The sequence below is a fragment of the Lithobates pipiens genome, unplaced genomic scaffold (genome assembly GCF_037356315.1).
Source record: "Lithobates pipiens isolate NorthernLeopardFrog02 unplaced genomic scaffold, aLitPip1_a1.2 Scaffold_17, whole genome shotgun sequence".
Classification (NCBI taxonomy): domain Eukaryota; kingdom Metazoa; phylum Chordata; class Amphibia; order Anura; family Ranidae; genus Lithobates; species Lithobates pipiens.
In genome coordinates, this window is record NW_027507755.1 from 4371494 (window position 1) to 4395534 (window position 24041).

General features: G+C 44.3%; 1 protein-coding gene across 4 annotated transcripts in view; it reads right to left on the minus strand.

Annotated features, from left to right (window-relative positions):
* Positions 1 to 24041, minus strand: part of AMOTL1 (angiomotin like 1) — a 210507-nt gene that overhangs the window by 35205 nt on the left and 151261 nt on the right. For all 4 annotated transcript variants that reach the window (XM_077484950.1, XM_077484952.1, XM_077484949.1 and 1 more), the window contains 2 exons: positions 5391 to 5535; positions 2188 to 2277 (listed from right to left, as the gene is read on the minus strand). In XM_077484950.1, coding sequence (XP_077341076.1) covers positions 2188 to 2277; positions 5391 to 5535 — 235 coding nt within the window. The remainder of the gene's footprint in view (positions 1 to 2187; positions 2278 to 5390; positions 5536 to 24041) is intronic.

Sequence of the window (24041 nt, forward strand, 5' to 3'; positions counted from 1 at the left end):
AAGGAAGTTTGGGATTGTGTACATTTGCACTTTTAAAGTACAGCATACCTTAATCTCCACCGCCAGCTCCAGTGCAACCATCTCCCAGTTGTATGCTGCAGAATGACCACACAGGAACAAGCGATTCCCTCGCAGGGTCCACTGCTATTCCACTTCCTGCTTGCGTTCCATTCTGGAGTGCGGTCACGCACGTGTCTGTGGCGTGATGATGCGGGATGCGATTCCACCTGGGGGGGGGGGGCATGGCCGTGCCACGTGCCCTGACACAGAGGGATCCATGCGGGATGCCTATACATAAGCACCAGCGTTTCCACCTTACCTGATCAGCTGTCCTCAATTACCTTATTGGGGATTCGATTAACAAGCCCTCCAGTTGGATATATCTGCTCCTTTCTGTGTGGTCATTCTGCAGCACACAACTGGGAGAAAGTTGTACTGGAGCTGGTGGTGGAGATCAAGGTATGCTGTACTTTGAGGCAGTTTTTTTGGTTTTAGCTATGAGATATTTAACTGGATATTGGCCAGGTTCAAACTCTAATTACCTTACTCTTGACCACATTATAATTTAAATGCCTCTGAGCCTCTGCATACCTGTATACTACACTAACAAGTTCCTATATCTACTTATCTATACAGATGAGCATCATAATAAATTTCAATGACTGATCATTGACCAGCTATCTGGCACTATATGGTGGGAGCCTTTGCTCCAATACCTGGGGTCCCTGTATGTGCATTATTTGGCCCATCTCATCGTGGTCTTCGTAGCTCCAACTGGGGTTCGTCTGGACTGCCCTTTCTGGGAAACAACTGATCACCTACTTATCAGTTATGTGCAATGTCTGTTTTTGAAATCTTGTAAGTATGAAATATGATTTACGTTATATATAGAAACATGGGTGCAATTTTCTGTGCTCTATATGCATTATATATTACTAATATGATATATTTATATTGTAGAACTACCACTACCCATTTGACATAAAACCTCTGAAGAAGGACTATAATTTGTCTGAACCTGCAAGGTGTCCACGCCAGTGTGTACAACAGCTAGCCCACCAGTATCTATGGACAGCATGTGCCAGAAGTACAGAATGCATTTTTTTGGGTATTACCGTATTTATCGGCGTATAACATGCACAGGTGTATAACACGCACATTCATTTTAAGAGGGAAGTTTCAGGAAAAAATTAAAATTTCAAATAAGGAACTTTGAAGCAAAATAAGGGTCAGTGCCCATCTGCAGCCTCACCATTGCCATCAATGCAGCCTGATCAATTGCCCATCTGCAGCCTCACCATTGCCGTCAATGCAGCAGCCTCACCATTGCCGTCAATGCAGCAGCCTCACCATTGCCGTCAACGCAGCAGCCTCACCACTGCCATCAATGCAGCAGTTTCCTATTACAGAGGCTGCCAGGTAAATAGGAGATTCTCACTATATATAATCTGATGGCACTCGTCCCACCACCCTCCCTGTCCCCTCCGAAGCAGCTAAAATGCAAGTATTGGCGTATAACACGCACACGCTATTTGCACCCGATTTTCATGGTGAAAAAGTGAGTGTTATACGCCAATAAATACAATATGTATCATGGTCTTATATTCACATGTATATCAATACTATATGATGTTTATTATTGATTTTTACAATTTTATGTCGTTATAATAAAATATATAGTTTTTATCAACATTTTTGGTCTGTCTGTCAAAAACGCATGAGGGATTTTACAGTGCTATATGCACCAGGTGCTTCTTGTCTATCTGCTTCTACTTTGTTATAAAGTTGAAAAACCTAAATAGAGAATTACTGTACATTTAAAAAATAAATAAATAAGTTTTATCAACTTTCTGCTGAATTTGAACACAGGTGTGCATATCCAGCAAATGACACATAATGGCACAGCAGAACTACCCAGCATGCAGATTCTTTAATAACTGTCCTGCTTCCCTGTGGTTGTTTTTTAAACCACAGGTCCCATCATTCCTAGCTGGAAACCTTTAGTCTGTCTAGGTCTGATTTACAGTTCTCCATTTCAAAAACAAGATGAAAGTGATAAAATAATCCTCCCCATCTGCGTGCTATTGTTTTGCTTCCTGTGCATTCAGCTCGGATTTATATTACAGCATTTAAGAGAAAGTCTCAATTCAAATTCTTATCGGGGGGATCTACAAACACAGCACTCACTTTTCAATGTGTAGTGGCCCTCTTCCGATGTCTCCTCGTGTCCATTATACTCTCTGTTGGCCAGCTGCCTGTTGGCAGTTTCCAGACGATCTGCACAAAGACAGGAAACAAGATGGAGAGATCAGCGGCTGCAGCGAGGAATCACTGACCCTGCAGACAAATGGGACTGAAAACAGAGCTCATGTGCTACAGTATAGTGAAAGCACCATCCACTTTCATTGTTGGGAAGTTATATTGGTAAAAACACATCTTCATCAAACTCTCATGAACTACAGTTTGGCTTATAATAAAGCATTATTAAAGCGGAGTTCCACCCATTTTTACAAGGTGGTCTTAAACTAAAGACCAGCCCTCGTTTTTGGATATCTATCTATATATATATATATTTTCTTTCCTACCCTTTTAGAAGTACAAAGTGTACTTCCAAAACTAAGTTTGTCACGTTCTCTTCTGCAGCGAGCCCTCCTACTTCTCCCCTGCTGCCTTCTGGGACCTATGTGAAGGCCCCACTGCCGGTTTCCCTTAGTTGTAATGGCGGTGCTTGCACCCGAACCGGAGGACGAATCGGCCGTGGGGGGGGGGGGGCGACATCGTGGGCTCCCTGGACAGGTAATAGTCCTTTTTTAAATGTCAGCAGCTACAGTACTTGTAGCTGCTGACCTTTAAAAAAACATTTTTGCGGCTGGAACTCCACTGTAAAGAATCCTCTGGGCCAAATCAGGGTAAGCATTCTTCCTGACCTTGTAATCAGAACGTTGGTTTAAACTCCGAACCTTGCCCTAAATGCTTAAAGTATAACTAAAGTCAAAACTTTTTTTTTTACATTTGGATATAGTGGTGATGGATTAGAATACCTGTCAGGTTTTTATTGTTGTCTGTGTCCCCATTAGGGAGATTTCCCTCTCCATTTGTCCTATTTACCATTATCATTAAGACCCTTTTCACACTGAGCCGGTCCGGGCGTCAGCGGTAAAGCACCGCTATATTTAGCGGCGCTATTCGGCCGCTAGCGGGGAAGTTTTAACCCCCACTAGTGGCTGAAAAGGGGTTAAACCAGCCTGCAAAATGTCGCTGCAGCAGCGCTTTGCTGGCGGTATAGCAACACTGCCCCATTGTTTTCAATGGACAGGGGCGCTTTAGGAGCGGTGAGTTCACTGCTCCTAATGCACTCCAAAGAAGCTGCTGGCAGGACTTTTTCTGATGCCCTGCCAGAGCAACGATCCAGTGTGAAAGCCCTCGGGCTTTCACATTGGAGAGACAGGAGCAGCTGTTTCTGTTCGCTTTGCAGGTGCTATTTTTAGTGCTATAGTGCCTGCAAAGCTCCTCAGTGTGAAAGGGGTCTGAAAGCGAAAGTTAAAAAAAAAGGACCCACATTTTGGGCTGTCCCCAGAAAAATAATAGAGGGGAAATCTTCCAATGGGGACACTCGTACTGTTGACTTGGGGGTCCCCAAGGGATTTCCTTGATTTACAGGGATTTTCTCTCACTTCCTGTTTGGCTATGGAACAGGAAGTGAAGGAAAATCTCCACAATGGGACACAGATGATGAAAAAAAAAAATTACAGGGGTTGTAATCCTCCCTTACTCTATACAAAATTGTTTAAAAAGTGTTGCCTATATGTCTACTTTATAGTGTTCCTAAACCCAGGACCCTGCATTCACTATCTCTGGTCTCCCACAGTACACAGAACATGGAGATTAAATTGTTTTAGTAAATAGGAACTGCTAAATACTTTTCTCATCAGTAGTTAGAGCTTGTCCTAGGAGGACCTATAAAGGACCCCTGACCCTCTGTCTGGACAGTGCTGGCCCTGTGCCGATCACATATACTCTCCCAATAAAAGAAAAACCTTTCTAGCAATACACACCAAACCAACCATGTACAGCTTGCCCTCAAAGATCTTTTCTATCAGGAGATGAATTGGGGACAGTGGAAGAAGGGGAAGATCAGATAAGACAGAATCAAACAGCCTTTTTACACAATGCAGAGTATTAACCCCTAATTATACTCCACAGTGAGTCCACATCCTTTACTGCATATACAGACTGATTTTACTGCTGTGGGTTTAGTAACCTTTTAAAGTTATTGTAAAGCTTTGTTTATTGTTTTTTTTTTTTTGTTATAAAAACATATCATACTTACCTCCACTGTGCATTTCGTTTTGCATAGAGTGGCCCCGATCCTCAACTTTTGGGGTCACCCGGCGGCGCTGGTAGCTCCTCCCCACATCGTATAACCCCCTAGGACAGTGATGGCGAACCTTGGCACCCCAGATGTTTTGGAACTACATTTTCCATGATGCTCATGCACTCTGCAGTGTAGTGGAGCATCATGGGAAATGTAGTTTCAAAACATCTGGGGTGCCAAGGTTCGCCATCACTGCCCTAAGAGAAGCATTCTCCCGGGGAGTTCCCTTGCGGGTGCAATCCCAAGTCCAGCATTTGCATCCATAGACGCAGAATGCCAGACTCGGCCCTGCCCCCCTGTGTTATTGGATTTGATTGACAGCAGTGGGAGCCAATGGCTGCGCTGCTATCAATCTATCCAATCAAGAGCCGAGACAAGGGGCAGAGGGGAAGAGTGCATCTCTGGTGTGGGAATTATGGGGCTCAGGTGAGTAAAACGGGGGGGGCTGGTCAGTGACAGAAGTTTTCTCCCCTTAATACATAGGATGCATTAAGGGGAAAAAACATGAGGGTTTAGAACCTCTTTAAGGCTGGGTTGCATTTGGTGTGATGTCAGACATTGTATGTGATTCAAAAACCGCACTGCTGACCATATCACATGCGATGTCTGTGCGATGCAAACTCAGCCATACAGATTGTATGGCCGAATTTGCATCGCATTTAGACCAAAGTCACGCAGGACCCTTTTTTGGTCCGCACCAGTACCGGGTTGCATGGGTGTTCACACCCATGCGATCCAATTCCTGTCCGAATTGACAGTTCGTACTGCGACATGTTAACCGACCTGGGGGTGTCATTAACTTTGTATTGACACTCCCAGTGGTTCGCATATGGCAGTGTGAACTGCTTGCGGGTCAGGTGCGATGCGGGAACCCGCAGTGGATTTGCAGGGATCCCGCAACGCACCATTGTGAACTGAGCCTAAAGAATATGTTCAAGCACTACGCAAACATTACTAAATAGCAGTGATAAAGCAAAACAACAAGAATATATGGCATGTAAGAAATCAGCTGTACCTCTCAGATCCAGATTAAAGTCATGCAAGCGTCGGATTTCAGCTTCCAGTTTGTTCTTCATGGCTTTGTCCAATGTCTCCCTCTTTGTGGAAGACTTCACCAAACTCTCATAGGCTTCTGAAATCTTCTGGATTTCTGTTTCAAACTGGGAAAAAATAGAAATCATTATGTCACCGAATGATGAAATACAACCCCAATTCTAAAAACCAGGAACGCTGTGTAAAATCTACATAAAAACAAAATGCAATGATTTGCAAATCTCACAAACCCATATTTTATTCCCAATAGAAAACAACAAGTGTTTAAAACTAAGAAAGCCATTTTAACCACTTGCTTACTGCACACGTATTCCCTCCTCCTGCCAAAGTCAATTTCCAACTTTCAGCACTGTCAGGCCGCGTACACACGGGCGGACTGTTCGCCCAACTTTGTCCGCTGAACAGTGTTTGGGCGGACAGTCCGCTCGTGTGTGGGCTTTCAGCGGACAGTTTCAGCGGACAGTTGGACGGACAAGGTTTTTCGGAGTTTCCGAAAAACTGTCCGCTGAAACCTTGTTTCAGCGAACAGCCCGCTCGTGTGTAGGCTTGTTCGTCAAACAAAGTTGCGCGCATGCTCAGAAAGGATTTTCACGCCGAAAGCTATAATGCAGTGTATAGGACGTCGTATTTTGCGTCCCGTCGTACGTGCCGTTCACGTCATCGCGCACGGTTTCAGCAAACTGTTCGTTCGTCGTGTGTGGCCATGTCCGTCCATGCTAATTTTGAGCGGACTGTTTGCTGAAACTGTTGGACGGACAAAGTTGGGCGAACAGTCCGCGCGTGTGTACGCGGCCTCAGACTTTAAATGACAATTGCGTGGTCATGCTACACTCTACCCATATGAAACCTGTATTTGTTTCACACAAATAGAGCTTTATTTTGGTGGTATTTAATTACCACTGAGTTTATTTATATTTTGCTAAACAAAAAAAGGCCGAAAATTTTGAAAACAAAATAAAACACATTTTTTTTCATAGTTTGTTATAAACTTTTGCAAACAAGAAATTTTTCTCCTTCATTGATGTGCGCTGATGAGGCTGAACTTATGGGCACTGATAGACGGCACTGATAGGTGACACTAATGATGAGGCACCGATGGGCACTGGTAAGCAGTACTGATGGGCATTGGTAGGTGGCACTGGTAAGCAGTACTGGTGGGGACTATTTAGGAGCACTGGTGGGCAAATGTTGAGACCGATGTTCCCTTTATAAAAGCTGGTAATCTGCTTTATTCTTTTCTCCTCAAACTGCTAGCGTGATGAAAAAAAAAGCAGATGGTGTGATCAGCTGTCATTGGCTGACAGCTAATCACGGGCCATGATTTAACCTTGATTTAACCTTGTGACAGACCTAGCCGGGACACAGGCTTTTTGAGAGGACTGAATGCGAGCCTCTTGCCGACTGATTATGGGCCCTGCATTTTAAGGGGCGCAGGGTGAATGAAAACCCCACTATAATCTGTGCTAGTCAGATTCAATGCTGTATATATGTATATATAATGTGTGTTGTCTCATGCTGTTGGGACACAAACTGTTAGATTCTAACTGTCTGTTGTGTAAATGAGTCTAGTCTGGCTTGTAGGAGTATTCACACATTGTTGTTTGTGCTAATTAAACCTGTGTTTATGTTTATGGTAATGTTTATTGAATTGTTAGTGAGCTAGGAGCCAAATAGTCTTATCCCTCAGTCAACTAGTCTGAGTATTGATTTTGATAGTTAGCTCATGCTAATTAGGTTAGGTTTTAGTCGTCTACTGTATTATAAATACTTGGCATTTTGGTTCTAATAAATGAGTCCATGTTAGCACTAAGCAAGTCTTGTCTTGTTTTGGGCTTCTGAGAGGCTGGAATATCTAATCTCTATATTCAGACTTAGGAAGCGGTATACTGGCGGAAGCACTCAATCGGAGTGTGGGATCGGTTCCGTCACAAACCTGATCTGTGATCAGTCGAGTCACATAAACTCGGTGGTCACAGAGCGTGCTGCAGAGGGCACACGGGCAGCGCGAGCATGGGAGGACATACATGGATGCCCTGCCAGCATTTAAAAGAGGTTGTAAACCACTGGATGTTTTTTTCCCCTTGCAAGATACAATGTGCCAGTGTGCTAGCACATTATGTTAAACTTACCTTAAAAGAATCCCTCCCACATCAAGATGTCAGAGCTGGAAGCTGCTTCCATCTTCACCTGTCTTGCTTCTGTGTTCACGGACTCTGGGAGCCGCTGGTCAGGGCACAGGGCTCTGAAGAAACTGCACAAGTGGCTGTTCCTTCAGAGCGCATGCACCAGCGATGTCACTGGCAGCATGTACAGTAACTATCTCCTAAACGTGTACGTTACACTACCTATGGGTACGCTTTATTTTACGCTTATCTATAGGTAACAGTCATGTATGGAAGTCAACTTCCACTGTAAGCCCGCGCTGTAGTCCTCTTTTGGCTATAGCGCGGACATGAAGTGATTAAGAAAAAAAAAAAAGGTAATTTTGAAATTAATGGCAGCAACACATCTCTCATAATCTCTGTGGAGTTGGTTCACATCTCTGCTGAAAGTCACCTGAAGCCAAATGCCTGAAGCTCAAAAAAGTTTTGGAGCTTTTTTTTCTAGCTCGAATGGGGCAGATTGGTGCAATTTTTAAGCTGTTTTGTCCCATAGAATTACATGAAAATGCTTAATTTAAGCATTTTATTGTGTGTTGCTCTGCTCAAATGCAATAATGAAATAAAAATAAGTCATAATAAATAAACAAAAAAATTAATGAAAAAAACCCCTAACCCCTAACTCTAATTCTGAACCCTAACGCTAATATTAACCCCAACACTAATATTAGAGTTGAATTTTTTTTTATTAAGTCAACATTTCAAACATGCAATCCTGACACAACAGTGATGAAGTACAACAGCAAGTCAGCTCAATGGCTATCGCCCATTGACTAATTAAAAAATGGCAAAGCTCAAAAACTCTTTAAGAACTCTGCACACAAACACGCACACAAATGCTTGGAAAAAAAAAGCTCAAAAACGTGACACTCAGGTGTGAATGCAGCATAAACATCTGGGAACTGAGGAGACCAGTTTCTGGAGTTTTAGGAGAGGAATGTTGTCCCATTCTTGCCTGATATAGGATTCTAATGCCGCGTACACACGGTCTGACTTTCAGGCAGAAAAGGTCAGACGGAATCATTTCATCGGATATACCGATCGTGTGTGAGATTCAGCAGACTTTTTTTTCAAAAAGTCTGACGGACCTAGAAATAGAACATGTTTTAAATCTTTCCGATGGAATCAATTCCTATCAGGAAAACCGTTCGTCTGTATGCTGGTCCGACGGACCAAATACCACGCAAGGGCAGCTATTGGCTACTGGCTATTGAACTTCCTTTTCTAGTCCCGTCGTACGTCATTGCGTTTGAAACAAACGGACGTTGGTGTGATCGTGTGTGGGTAAGTCCGTTCGGTCAGAACTCCATTGGAAATACCATCAGAGTTTATTCTGACAGAAAGTCCGGTTGTGTGCACGCGGCATAACTTCTCGACAGTCCTGGGTCTTTTTTGTTTCATGATGCACTATGTGGAACACTGCTAACAATTTTACCATTAGGAGTGTGAATAATTAACCGATACTCCCTGAATATGGTCTTCAAGCCAATTTTATATAGGCCTTACCCTACCCATTAGCCATATTACTAATTTACCATCTGTTTTATTGCTGTTAAGCAACAATTAACATGTAGCAGTAATTTTGCTGCATCAGACGAGAACAAAACTCTCCTCCTCCTGTTCCATTGGACAAAAACAATTGGTAGAGCATTTTAAATGCTCTTCTTCCTGTGTCGTAATGCAGGGTCCTCCTCCCTGTGTCATAATGCAGGGTCCTTCTTCATTTGTCCTAATGCAGGGCCATTCTTCCTGTGTCCTAATGCAGGGCCCTTCTTCATTTGTCCTAATGCAGGGCCCTTCTTCCTGTGTCCTAATGCAGGGCCCCCTTTCCTTTGTCCTAATGCAGGGCCCTTCTCCCTGTGTCCTAATGCAGGGCCCTTCTCCCTGTGTCCTAATGCCGGGTCCTTTTTCCTGTGTCCTAATGCCGGGTCCTTTTTCCTGTGTCCTAATGCCGGGTCCTTTTTTCTGTGTCCTAATGCAGGGCCCTTCTTCCTGTGTCCTAATGCAGGGCCCTTCTTCCTGTGTCCTAATGCAGGGCCCTTCTTCCTGTGTCCTAATGCAGGGCCCTTCTTCCTGTGTCCTAATGCAGGGCCCTTCTTCCTGTGTCCTAATGCAGGGTCCTTTTTCCTGTGTCCTAATGCAGGGCCCTTCTTCCTGTGTCCTAATGCAGGGCCCTTCTTCCTGTGTCCTAATGCAGGGCCCTTCTTCCTGTGTCCTAATGCAGGGCCCTTCTTCCTGTGTCCTAATGCAGGGCCCTTCTTCCTGTGTCCTAATGCAGGGTCCTTTTTCCTGTGTCCTAATGAAGGGTCCTTTTTCCTGTGTCCTAATGCAGGGCCCTTCTTCCTGTGTCCTAATTCAGGGTCCGTCTTCCTGTGTCCTAATGCAGGGTCCGTCTTCCTGTGTCCTAATGCAGGGTCATCTGTCTCAAGTTAAAGTAGAACTTTGACCGCTCACTAAAAAGAAAATATATGCTGCAGCACTTAATAAGTGTATCTTTTCAGTTCCCTCTTGTTCTATATGCAGCAAAAAATACTTGTTAAGCCCTAATACACACTTTCAGATTTTCTGCTCATTTTTGTCTTCAGGTTTATCAAAACCATGTAGTAGAAGGGCCCGCCTGATTGCATACAAATTGAAACTCCTAAGGTTTGACCTCATATTATATGGTTTTGGTAAATCTGAAGGAAAAAAAAAAAAAAAATCGGCAGAAAATCTGAGTGAGTATGGGACTTTAGGCTTGTAAGGGAATTCCACCTAAGGCAGCTACCCGTGATGGTATGACAACAATGCTGCACTGCTCCTGAATTCAGAGCAGAGTTGCCACTCTTATGTAAACTGTGCCTGTTTGCACTACATTTGAATGAAAATGTTGCAGGGACATCAAGATTGTCACTACTGATTCACAAGCCTGTAGCTTATCAATCAGCACCTGGGCACACCTAGTTCTGCTGCTCAAACCCTCCCACTGTAAGCTGCAGCGTCTGGGAGGGGGAGCGTGTGAGACACAAATGAAGGAAGAATTGGTTCAGTCATGGAAAGTTATTTTACTTTCTGAGGCTTGTGCGTTACATAATAATTGGATTTGGTTCTTATTCAGACTGTCATGCAGGAGCACTTTAAGGGTTTTACCAAGAAACACAAAATTAGAAAATAGGATTTTCCATTAAGAAACTGTACACAATAATGTTTGTGTCTTTTAATGCCAGAACACACTCTGGGGGAGGAGGTCTGCAGTCGGAGCAAATCCATAACTGCTATAAAGCTTTTGCAGTGTAGCACAAATGTGGATACAGGTACAGAAATAATACAGCTATGAACAGGAACCTTGAGAAAGCATTCTTGTGTTTTACGATTTCATCTGATTCACTGAAAGTAAACTGCTGCAATCAGTATATTAACACAGATGGGATCAGTAAAAGATACAGCTGAGAGCCAAGTAATAACAGCCACTAACAGTCACAGCGAAAACATCTTTACAAGTGTGGGACTGAAAATCAATCAGAAGAACCCAAAGAATAAGAGTCAAGTGTCTCTTAAAAACTTGCAAAGTGCCAATGATGTGACCGCAACTGTGGATAAAGTCATAGGGCAAATGAGTGAAATTACAGAAAAAGTTGTGGCTTCTATACAGAGCCAGGTGCTGGGCTACAGCAATATATAGAGAAGCAGACATTGGGGTTGGTTTACTAAAACTGAAGTGTCCGCATTGCTGGGCACAGGTGAGGCTGCATTCCTGGGCACTGGTAAGGCTGAATGCTGGGCACAGCTTAGGCTGCATTCCTGGGCACTGGTAAGGCTGCATTGCTGGGCACAGGTGAGGCTGCATTCTTGGGTACAGGTGAGGCTGCATTCTTGGGTACAGGTGAGGCTGCATTGATGGGCAAAGGTGAGGTTGCATTGCTGGGCACAGGTGAGGCTGCATTTTTGGGCACAGGTGAGGCTAAATTCCTGGGCACAGGTGAGGCTGAATTTCTGGACAATGGTGAGGCTGAATTTCTGGTTACAGGTGAGGCTCCATTGCTGGGCACTCCTGAGTCCGGCATTCTTTATGTAGTATGCTCCTGAGTTCTACTTAGCCCTGCATTCTTTATCTGCATAACATTTGGTAGTCATATCTCAAAAAATGATAAGTATCTTTTTTTTAAATCTTTATTTATGGAGGAAATGTGATAAATTAGAGATAGAGATAGAGATAGAGATAGAGATAGAGATAGAGATATCTCATACAATCATTACATAAAAACATACCACATACATTGCATATATAATTTGAGGGAAATATGCTTATACTATTATAACTATTTAGTTTACCATTTAGCAATAAAAAAAAAATGTCCCCGGAATTAATTTTAAAAATCTGGTCACCTAATCCCAGGAGTTAGTGGGAGGGCTATGTTTGCCCATTGCTAATACTGCTAGCAGGGACTGCTAGTTAAATTAAAAAGGGGCCATTCATGGGAATGACCATTTGGAAACATTCCTTTATGCATTGACAAATATAATTTTATAATTACTAGTATCTAAGGGGTTGTGTATAAGGAACATACATTCCACATTAAAGCGGAACTCCACCCAAAAGGGAAAGCTCTGCTTGTTCACACCCTCATCCCCTCCACTGACACATTTGTACATTTTTAATTTTAAGGTACCCCCTCCCACTTCTGGGTAAGATCGCCGACCGGTGATCTACATAATTTCCGGCCCCTCCTCTTTTCCCTCTGCTGCCTTCTGGGACACACAGGTCCCAGAAGAGGAAGGGACTATTCGGAAGGCGGAACGCGACTCGCAGCTGTAAAGCCTAAAAGCTTTACTGATGGTTTCCCTTACTTACAATGCCAGTGTCTGCACCCGAAGCCAATTGAAAAACCGGCTCGCGGTGTGGGATCCCTGGACAGGTAAGTGTCCTTATATTAAAAGTCAGCAGCTACAGTATTTGTTTTTTTTTTACAGACTGGAACTCCTCTTTAATAATTATGCTACCAAAAGTTAGTCTATGCTGTAAATTGCCTCCAGTATTGTTCCTGTTTATTCTTGCTGGAGGCTGCCATTTTGCTGAAGTGCAGAGCCCCTGAGTAGCAATAAATCAAATTTAGGCTGTCAGCAGACTGGTCTCTAGTGGCTCTGATTTTTGGCACACTGCCCTAAATTGGGAGCAGCTGAGCATGTGCAGAGGAGAGTGAGATTTTAAACAGTATAGGCATTTATTTTTAATGTTTTACATAGCTAAACCTGCAAAAAGTGCCAGCATGAAGTTATCTAGCAGGATTAAATTTTTTGACTTCATTTCCAATTTAAGGACTCATGCACACTGGACGCCCTTCCTCCTGCTCGCAGAGTTTTGGCAAAAAAATGCTTGACGGTTGTAAAGGCATGTTTAAGTGCATCAAGCATAATAAGAAGCAGAATAAATGCTGGATGCGCCTAGCACTATCGTGCATTGAGACTTTTTACATGCGTTAAGCATTTTTTCTGCCATAAGGAAATAAATAAATAAATGCGGTAATTAAGTACTGGTCCAAGCTTGCTATAACTATTCGATAACTATGGCAATGGTCAGACGCCCCCAATGATTGGTTTAAAAAAAGGCTTATATGCAAGTCATTGTCCATAAAAGGGGTACTGGGGTCCAGTACTGCCCTGGGGGACATATATCAATGCAAACATTTTTTGAAAAAAGATCATATTTTCAGGAGCAATGATAATAATGCTTAAAGTGCAACTATAAAAGTGAAAAATTCCTTTAAATATATAATATAGCGCCTGGGGGGGTCCCCTTAGTCTGCCTGTAAAGTGGTGCATCTGTACCGCGTATAGAACATGCTGCAGCAAAACTGTAACTTCTAAAGAAATAAAATGAGTTAAAGTGGTTGTAAACCCTGCAATACCACTTTTATCTACAGGTAAGCCTATAATAAGGCTTAGCTGTAGTGAATATCTCCTTGTCAGGGCTGGTTTAGCCCTTCCTTCTCTGGACTGGCTGCTCAACTGTCGGCTAATTGCCAGCTCTCATCTCTCTCCACAGTTACCAGCTGTTCCTGATCATGCTCGTCTGACCTGCCTACTTAAAGCTGTCCAGCTCACTTCACCTCTGCCTTCGCCTTGGTCACATCACAAGAAACCATCTCTTGCGGTTCTGTTTAAAGACTGGCTTGCTGACATCCCTTCTGGTCCCATCCCTGTTTGCTGTTGCTCCACTTGGAGCCCTGACTTCTGGCCTGGCTGATTACCTGATCTGGTTATTGAACTCTGGCCTGGCTGACTACTCTATCCGGTTACTGTACTCTGGCTATGCTTCGACTACGCTCTTTCTATTTACCTTTTTATTAATTAAACAAGTGTGATTAAATTGTACTTCTGTCTCGGTCTGATTCATGGTTTCTGACAGTAGGCCATGAATTCAGAAGATACTGTCAATCCACGTGTTGGTAATATTTTTTACAGATTGGATGAGCAAGATCACCGCATGGATCAGTTTGCCATGGCGTTACAAACGCTCCTGAGTCGCACGGCTCACCTGGAATCCCCCACGGTGGCTGCTCCAGTACAACGCAGGCCGTCCCTGCTGCTGCGCCAGTCTCTGTACAGGCACCGCCTCGAGAATTACCTCTATAAGAGGTATGTCTGGTTCCGCTCCACTTCCCCAGCGATTTGGGGGTGATCCAGTTCAATGCAGAGGGTTTCTCAATCAGGTTGAGATATACTTTGAGATGCTGCCCCAGGCGTTTCCAATGGACAGAAGCAAAGTAGGTTTCGTGATATCTTTGCTTTCTGAGAGAGCCTTGGCCTGGGCTAACCCTCTATGGGAGACGCAAAAACCTGTCGTCTTGAGTTACCCTCAGTTTGTGGACTCCTTTAAAAGGGTATTTGACATTCCCGCACGCTCCGCTTCTGCTGCCAAGTGCCTCATGTCCATCAGAGTACGAGAACTGTTGCTGACTACGCCATCCAATTCTGTACTCTGGCAGCAGAGGTTGCTTGGAACAATGAGGCCCTCGTGGCTGCTTTTTCTCATGGTCTCTCGGAATCTATCAAGGATGAGATAGCAGCCCGAGGTATACCCACTGAGCTGGAGAGCGTGATCTCGTTTACCATCCTCATTGACTCCAGACTCAGAGAAAGACTTTCTCTTAAGGAGCGCTTGTGGAAGCCTCCTGTACGTTTGTCTCCGAGCTTTGTAGTCCTACCCATGCCTCCCTCACCTCCCATGCCTCCTGGTACCAAGTTCGTCAGTGAAGAAGAACCCATGCACCTGGGCTTCACGCGTCTCTCTGTGGATGAGAGAGCCTTTAGGAGGAGGGAGAGATTGTGCCTTTATTGTGGCCAGGCAGGTCACTTTTTGAAGTCTTGTCCTACCCGTCCAGGGAACGCCCGAACCTTGAGGTCCTGTTATGGACAGACCTTAGGTGGCGTTGTTTCGTCCCCAGTTATCCAGAAGGATAAGCCCCTGGTTTCGGTCACCCTTTCTTGGGCTGAGTCGTCCATCGAGATACACGCTCTAATCGACTGCTGCGTTTGTTTCGCAGCCCTCGATTCCGCTGCAGCTGCGTGACACTCCACTTGCCATTGAGGCTCTTGACAGGAGACCTTTACAGCCTGCCCATGTGACTCATGAGACGGTTCTGTTGTCCATGGCCATAGGGGCTCTTCACCGTGAGATAATCCAATTCCAAGTTATTTCCTCACCCAGGTTTCCGCTGGTTATTGGTTATCCTTGGTTACAGAGGCACAACCCGTCTTTTGATTGGCCCCGTGCTGAGGTTCTCTCCAGTTCACCACAATGCAGTGAGACATGCTTCCTGAAGGTATCCAAGGTCCTGTGCATCTCTTCACTCCCCTCCCTGCTGGAGGAGTACAGTGATTTTAGCAATGTCTGATTAAGGTCAAGCCGATAATTTGCCTCCACACCGGTCTTATGATTGCACAATTGACCTTCAACCTGGTGCCATACCTCCTCGTGGCCGGGTTTACCCTTTGTCAGTCTTGGAGGATAAGGCCATGAAGGAGTATGTTGCTGACGCACTCCTTCAAGGTTTAATCCGCAAATCCTCGTCTCCTGCTGGTGCTGGTTTCTTCTTTGTGAAGGAAAGCGGAGAACTGAGACCTTGTATAGATTATAGGGGTCTCAATCGTGTCACGATTAAGAATGCCTACCCAATTCCATTGATTACAGAGTTATTTGACCGCCTCAAGAGAGCAACGGTTTTCACAAAGCTTGACTTGAGAGGGGCATACAATCTTGTGCGCATTAAGGAGGGCAACAAGTGGAAAACTGCGTTTAATACCAGAACATGCCATTATGAATACCTGGTAATGCCTTTTGGCCTTTGTAATTGCCCGGCAGTTTTCCAGGAATTTATTAATGATGTCCGAGATTTGTTGCAGTTATGTGTGGTGGTTTATCGCGATGATATCCTCATATTTTCCAAGTCCCTGGAGAGCCACCACACAGATGTCTGTCGTGTGCTTCATAAACTAAGAGAGAACAATCTCTATTGTAAACTGGAGAAGTGTGAGTTCCATCGTGAACAGGTTACATTCCTGGGCTATGTAATTTCCACTGCTGGTTTTTCGATGGACCCAGAGACCCGTGGGTTTACGTCCTCTGCAGCGTTTCCTGGGTTTTGCCAACTACTATTGGAAGTTTATTCGTAACTTCTCGTCTCTGGTCAAGCCCCTGACTGATATGACCTGAAAGGACGGTAACCCACAGAGTTGATCTCCAGAGTCCATTAAGGCCTTTGAGACTCTCAAGGCTGCCTTTGTTTCTGCTCCTGTGTTGGCACATCCTGATCTTACATTGCCTTTTATCCTAGAAGTTGATGCTTCTGAGACTGGAGATGGCGCCCTTCTGTCTCAACGTCCCAACTCTGAGAGCACCATGCATCCGTGTGGCTACTTTTCCAAGAAATTGTCACCTGCTGAGTGCAATTATGAGATTGGTGACAGAGAGCTGTTGGCGATCATTTTAGCCCTGAAAGAATGGAGACATCTCCTTGAAGGTACCACTGTGCCTGTTCTTATTCTTACTGACCATAAGAATCTTACATTCTTGTCTGAGGCTAAGCGAATCTCTCCCAGAAGGGTGCGATGGGCTCTTTTCTTGTCGAGCTTTAATTACATTGTTTCATTTATAAGAATGTAAGGGCTGATGCCTTGTCAGGACAATTTTAATCCACTTCCAAGTCAGAGTCGGTTCTGGTTCCTATGATTCTTCCTGATCGTATCTTGGCTACGGTTCGCACCAGTCTCCACTTCTCCTTTGGGTGACAAAATTCTTGCTGCTCAGGTCCATGCTCCTCCTGAGAAACATTGTGACCGCTGCTTTGTCCCAGAGGGTCTCCGTACTGCTTTGCTCCAGACTTACCATTCTCCCAAGGCAGCTGGCCATCCTGGTAAGAATCAACTCATTTGGCCCATTTCCCAACAATTCTGGTGGCCTAGTCTATGGGCTGATGTTACTGCCTTCATAGCTGCCTGTCCCCTGTGTGCGCAGAGTAAGACTCCACGACACCTTTCAGTGGGCCTCCTACAACCCATACCCAATGGAGAGAGGCCCTGGACTCACCCGTCAATGGATTTCATTGTGGAGTTTCCCAACTCCCAAGGCAACACTGTTATCCTTATGGTGGTTGACCGGCTCTCAAAGATGTGTCATTGTATTCCACTTAAGAAGTTGCCTAGCTCTAAGGAACTGGCTTCCATTTTTGCTCGGGAGATCTTTCGCTTACATGGGCTACCCAAGGTGATTGTCTCGGACAGGGGCAGTCAGTTTGTCTCCCGGTTCTGGCGAGCCATTTGTGCACAGTTGGGAATCCGGCTTGCGTTCTCTTCTGCATATCACCCGTCTAATGGGGCCGCAGAGCGAGCCAATCAGTCCTTGGAGTAATTCCTACGTTGCTATATTTCTGACCACCATAACAACTAGTCAGACCTATTACCATGGACAGAGTTTGCTCACAACAGTGCAATATTGGTTTCCAACCTTCCATATTGCCTGGCGCGTTTGTTCCCCGGAGTATTCCTGCGTGAGGAGCATCTCCGTGGTTTTCGTTCCACTTGGGTACAAGTCCAGGAGGCTTTGTGTCATGCTAATGATAGGTACAGACTCCATGCTGACCGCAGACGCCTGCCTGCACCTTCCTACCAGGTTGGGGACAGGGTCTGGCTGTCATCTCGCAACCTCCAGCTTCGTGTTCCCTCAGTGAAGTTTGTACCTCGGTTTATTGGGCCTTTCCGTATCCTTCGCAGGATTAACCCAGTGGGTTACGCGTTAGACCTTCCTCCTAGTATGCGCATTTCAAATGTGTTACATGTCTCCTTCTTGAAACCGTTGGTCTATAACTGATTTACCACCTCGGTGCCATGCCCTCACCCTATTTAGTTTGAGAACCATGAGGAGTGTGAGGTACAATCCATTGTTGACTCCTGTAGGAGTGCATTGGAAGGGGTACGGTCCAGAGGAACGCTCCTGGGTTTCATCCTCAGACGTACATGCCCCTGTCCTCCTCCGCGAGTTCCATAGATAGTTTCCCCTCAAGCCCGGTGGCCCTCCGAGGGAGAGGGGTCATTGAGGAGGGGGTACTGTCAGGGCTGGCTTAGCCCTTCCTCCTCTGGGCTGGCCGCTCAGCTGTCGGCTAATTGCCAACTCTCATCTCTCTCCACATTTACCAGCTGTTCCTGATCATGCTCGTCTGACCTGCCTACTTAAAGCTGTCCAGCTCACTTCACCTCTGCCTTGGTCACATCACAAGAAACCATCTCCTGCGGTTCTGTTTAAAGACTGGCTTGCTGACATCCCTTCTGGCTCCTTATCCTGCTTGCTGTTGCTCCACTTGGATCCCTGACTTCTAGCCTGGCTGATTACCCGATCTAGTTATTGAACTCTGGTTATGCTTTTTCTATTACCTTTTTATTTTTATTTAATAAACAAGTGTGATTTAATTGTACTTCTGTCTCGGTCTGATTCATGGTTTCTGACACTCCTAAACTTACACCGTCTAGGAGATATTCACTATATCTGCATGTGGCGACGTTATCGGCACATGCGCACTGAAGAAATGGCAAGCCCCCCCCCCCCCCCCCCCCGAGCCATACCAGATTTTAGGGGGGACCCCACGTCTTTTTTTTTTTTCCAATAGCCAGGTATTGGAAATTGAACCCGTGAGTAATTTTAAATGGAATTTGACTTTTTTTTTTTCCTTACCTTACCCGTCCCGGCCCCTTACCATGTGATCAGCTGTCAGCCAATGACAGCTGATCAAATGATGTAAACAAAAGCTCAGTGATCGTGTTTTTTTTTCTCCTCACGACAGCGCGAGGAGAAAAAAAAAAGCCGATCACGGCTCATCTGCAAGGGACATCGGTCCCGAAGAGGAAGAGGCAATTATGCCTTGTCTGTGCACAATAGTACCCCCTGCCAGTGCCCACCAGTGCCACCTATCAATGCTCATGAGTGCAACCTATCAATGCCCACCAGTGGTGCCAATCAGTGCCACCTAGCAGTGCTGCCTATCAGTGTAACCGATCAGTGCCCATTATCACCACCCATCAGTGCCACCTCATCAGCGTACATCAATGAAGGAGAAAAATTACCTGTTTTAAAATTTTATAACAAAAAATAAAAAAAATGTATATACGTATATAATTTTTTTTTTCTTTTTTTTTTATTCGTCATTTTACATTTTTTGAACAAAAAATAAAAACCGCAAAGGTGATCAAATACCACCAAATGAAAGCTCTATTTATGGAAAAAAAATGCTAAAAATTTCATTTGGGTACAGTGTTGTATGAGTGCACAATTGTCAAAGTGTGACAGCGCTGAAAGCTGAAAATTGGTTGACAGGAGGGGGGATGCCCAGTAAGCAAGAGGTTAAAGCATAATTCGGAAATATAACGCATTCAAGATTTTAGGATTAAGGAGTTTTTTTTAAACGCTGTGCGTTTTTTTTTTTTTTTTACCGCATACTTGAATGCATGAACAGTGCTCAGGGTCATTTTAGATTTAAAAGAACCCTTATTTACCAGAGAGCTTAGCTTGCAACAAATATCATCCAGAGTATTTTTATTAAAGAAAAAAAATCCTCAGGCAGTGAGCTGGTTAACTGGCAGTAACTATGGTGACGGATTGAAATATGTTTGCTCACTCTAGAGTTCCTGCGGTTTCCTCAATTCTGCAAGGAAAACACTGCGGTCCATAAACTGCTCCCCAGAACCCTCTGCGCCTTTCATGTGCTGAGATACAAACAGCTTGGCACGTGAATCGCTGCACATGGCTCCCCATAGCACAGGCACTGAGTGCAGCTTTTGTCTGCAAGGGGAGGCTGGACACTGCTAGAATATGTTCATGTTTCTCAGCGGCTCTGCAATTTCCTCTCAGACTCCCTGAGTTCATTGATGGGCCCCGGTACCAGCCCCCTCACTCCGCCCACACTGTAATCCTGACTAGCGTATTCATTATCCTAGAAGAGGAAAAGTCAGCCAGTAGACGCAGGGAAAGATTTCTCTGCTTTCCAAAAAATCTACACAGAGGATATCCACATACATCTAGGGCTTCTGCTACAAAAAAGGCTAGCACTCTAACTAAACATGTGAATTTGTGTTGATTGTTCAGGTAAAGCCCATTACCTGGCAAAGCTTAAAGGGTAACTCCACTTTCATGGGAAAAAAAAATAGCAAATAAAAAAAAATAATAATATAGCATTTACAAATATTACACAAGCCATATTATAATTGGATGTTATTAACACCTTCCCACCCGGCTTATAGCAGGATGGCGGCGGGGCCGTGGCTTTCCCATCGCCGCCATCTGTCATTGGCCGTGTCCACAGGTACCAGCTTGCTGACCAATCACAGCAGGTCACATGACAGTTGTACACAATGGATGGCCTCCTTTCATGCCATCCATTGTGTACAATTGTGTTGCTAGCCGTGATTGGTCAATTTAATTACGTGGTACAGATAGGGCCAATCACAGCCCATCTGTACCATGTGATTATCTTTGACCGAGCACAGATAATTGAAACAAAACATGCTAAATGAATCAGTTTTATTAAGTAAAATGCTTCCTTATATCAATGTAATTCACTGCTATAAGCAAACTTAAAAAACAAAACAAAAAACCCTGATCACTTCCCCAGAGTGATACAGTTTAACTATGGTAACATTATATTGCTCTGGTCAATGTGTTTAAAAAAAAAGAAAATGTAAAAAAAATGTATAACTTTTTTTTTTTTTATACTGTCTCTAGTCAGTGTCCCTGATCACCATCACACCAGTTACCGTATATGATGACGCTCTACTGCACTGGTGAGATTATGCAAAAAAAAAAAAAAAAAGGAATTGTGAAAATGTTTTCTTCTAATTTCTTAATTTTCCCCAAAATTTGGACAAAAAAAAATTACAACTTAAAAATTTGCCATGCCTTTTTCCCCGGTTTCAGACCTTAAGTAATGAGATTAGGCCGTCAGTACATCAGGATTGATAGATTTTCATATATATATATATATATATATATATATATATATATATACATACACACAGTGCCTTGCGAAAGTATTCGGCCCCCTTGAACTTTTCAACCTTTTGCCACATTTCAGGCTTCAAACATAAAGATATAACATTTTTATTTTTTTGTGAAGAATCACCAACAAGTGGGACACAATTGTGAAGTGGAACGAAATCTATTGGATTTTTGAAACTTTTTTAACTAAAAAAAAAATGAAAAGTGGGGCGTGCAAAATTATTCGGCCCCCTTGCGTAAATACTTTGTAGAGCCACCTTTTGCTGCGATTACAGCTGCAAGTCGCTTGGGGTATGTCTCTATCAGTTTTGCACATCGAGAGACTAAAATTCTTGCCCATTCTTCCTTGCAAAACAACTCGAGCTCAGTGAGGTTGGATGGAGAGCGTTTGTGAACAGCAGTTTTCAGCTCTTTCCACAGATTCTCGATTGGATTCAGGTCTGGACTTTGACTTGGCCATTCTATCCACACAGGTGGATTCTATTTATCACTATCAGTCATTTAGGACAACATTGGATTATTCAGAGATCCTCGCTGAACTTCTGGAGTGAGTTTGCTGCACTGAAAGTAAAGGGGCCGAATAATTTTGCACGCACCACTTTTCAGTTTTTTATTTGCTAAAAAAGTTTAAAATATCCAATAGATTTTGTTCCACTTCACAATTGTGTCCCACTTGTTGGTGATTCTTCACAAAAAATTAAAATGTTATATCTTTATGTTTGAAGCCTGAAATGTGGCAAAAGGTTGAAAAGTTCAAGGGGGCCGAATACTTTCGCAAGGCACTGTATATTGTGAGGGGTTAGCTCGGCAGCGGGTGTGTGTGACCCCCTGGATGGGTTCACAACACAAAATCAGGCACAGCAGACAGCGTTGTAGGTGCAAAAAAAAAAAAAAAAGATGCAGTTTATTTATGCTACATGCAGTGAAACATATAACAGCCAAACAAAAATAAAACATGAAAATAAATCCTGGTCAGCTTGACCTCTAATTACACACTTAGATTCCCTGTCTAACAACTGAGTGCAGCCTTGTGCTGCACCAGTCCCTGTCTCTGTTGTAGAGGTTTGCCACACAGGCGTTAACTCACCGCACAGAACAGGTGTCACACTCCCCAGTCTACACAAACACAAAACTGGTTCCAGGATGGAGCCTCTCCCTAAGCATGCTGGGGTTTTTTGTAGAGGTCTTAATGAGCCCACTTACTTCAGCTGGGCTCATTAACTCTTCCCCTCTAATTGTACAAGTCTGCATAAAGCCTGAATCTAGGGCACACATATTTCCCATCCTGGATACAACCAGGTGACTTTATCTGCGTGCTGCCACATACCCCCCCCTCTTGTTTCAACCTTGGGGTTGTAACACAAGCAGTCAGACACGCATGTATCCGAGACAAAGCATCCACATTCCCCATTTTAACACCAGGGCGATGCTTAACTGTAAAGTTAAATTCCTGTAGGGCCAGGAACCACCTATTTACCCTTCTATTGGTCTCCTTGTTTTGAGCCATCCACTTTAAAGCAGAAGTGAACCCATCGATCTAACAGTTTGAAAAAACAGTTACATTCCCGGCATGCTGGAAATGTTAACTGTCACATTGGTTGTGCTCTCAACTAAAATGTGAAACCATCCAATGGCTGGTGTGATAACTGATCACATGTGCAGCTTCATGGCAGTTAAAGATTAAAATGGAGGCCAAGATGGCAGCTTCCTTGGCTGAAAACGATAGGAGGGTTTACTTCCACTTTAAAGGAGCGTGATCAGTCACCAGGTCAAAGTGCCTACCTAGCAGATAGTACCGAAGGGAATCTAGAGATCACTTCACTGCTAAACATTCCTTCTCAATCGTGGCGTAATTTACCTCATGGGACTTTAACTTCCTGCTGAGGTAAATGACTGGGTGCTCTTCCCCGTTCCAGACCTGGGATAACACTGCTCCTAACCCAACGTCTGATGCATCAGTTTGTACAACGAAGTCCTTAGAGAAGTCTGGTGAGTACAACACTGGCTGGCTACATAAGGCTGTTTTTAAGGACTGAAATGCTTCTTCAGCCTCTGGGGACCATTTAACCATGACCGACTCTTTCCCTTTTGTCAGGTTGGTGAGGGGCACAGCCTGAGCAGCAAAATGGGGAATGAATCGTCGATAATAGCCAGCGATTCCCAGAAAGGCTTGTACCTGTTTCTTGCTGTTGGGACGTGGCCAACTCTGTATGGCCTCGACTTTATTGACTTGGGGTTTTATCACCCCCCTCCCAATAGTGTACCCAAGATATTTGGCCTCCTCCTGTCCAATGGTACACTTCTTTGGATTGGCCGTAAACCCAGCTTCCCGGATAGAGTCTAGGACTGCTTGTACTTTTGGCAAATGTGAGACCCAGTCTGTGCTATGGATAATCACATCATCCAGGTAAGCTGCAGCATATTTCTGATGGGGCCTCAGAATCGTATCCATTTTCCGCTGGAATGTTGCCGGTGCATTCTGTAACCCAAACGGCATTCTCTTATATTGGAATGCCCCATCTGGGGTTACAAACGCAGTTTTCTCCTTGGCCGACTCGGCCAGGGGAATTTGCCAATACCCTTTGGTGAGATCAAGAGTTGTCATATATCGGGCTGTTCCCAGCCGGTCAATCAACTCATCTATACGCGGCATGGGGTAGGTGTCAAATTTTGTAACTTTATTCAATTGTCGAAAATCGTTACAAAACCGCCAGCTCCCATCAGGTTTGGGCACTAGTACGATAGGACTGGACCAGTCACTCTGGGACTCCTCTATCACACCCAATTCCAGCATCCTTTGAACCTCCCCACGTATTGCCTCCCGTCGGGCCTCTGGTATTCTATAAGGTTTTAGTTTTACCCTTTCTCCTGGCGGGGTGATAATGTCATGCTCTACGCTAGATGTTTGTCCCGGCAGCTCAGAGAAAATCTTTGT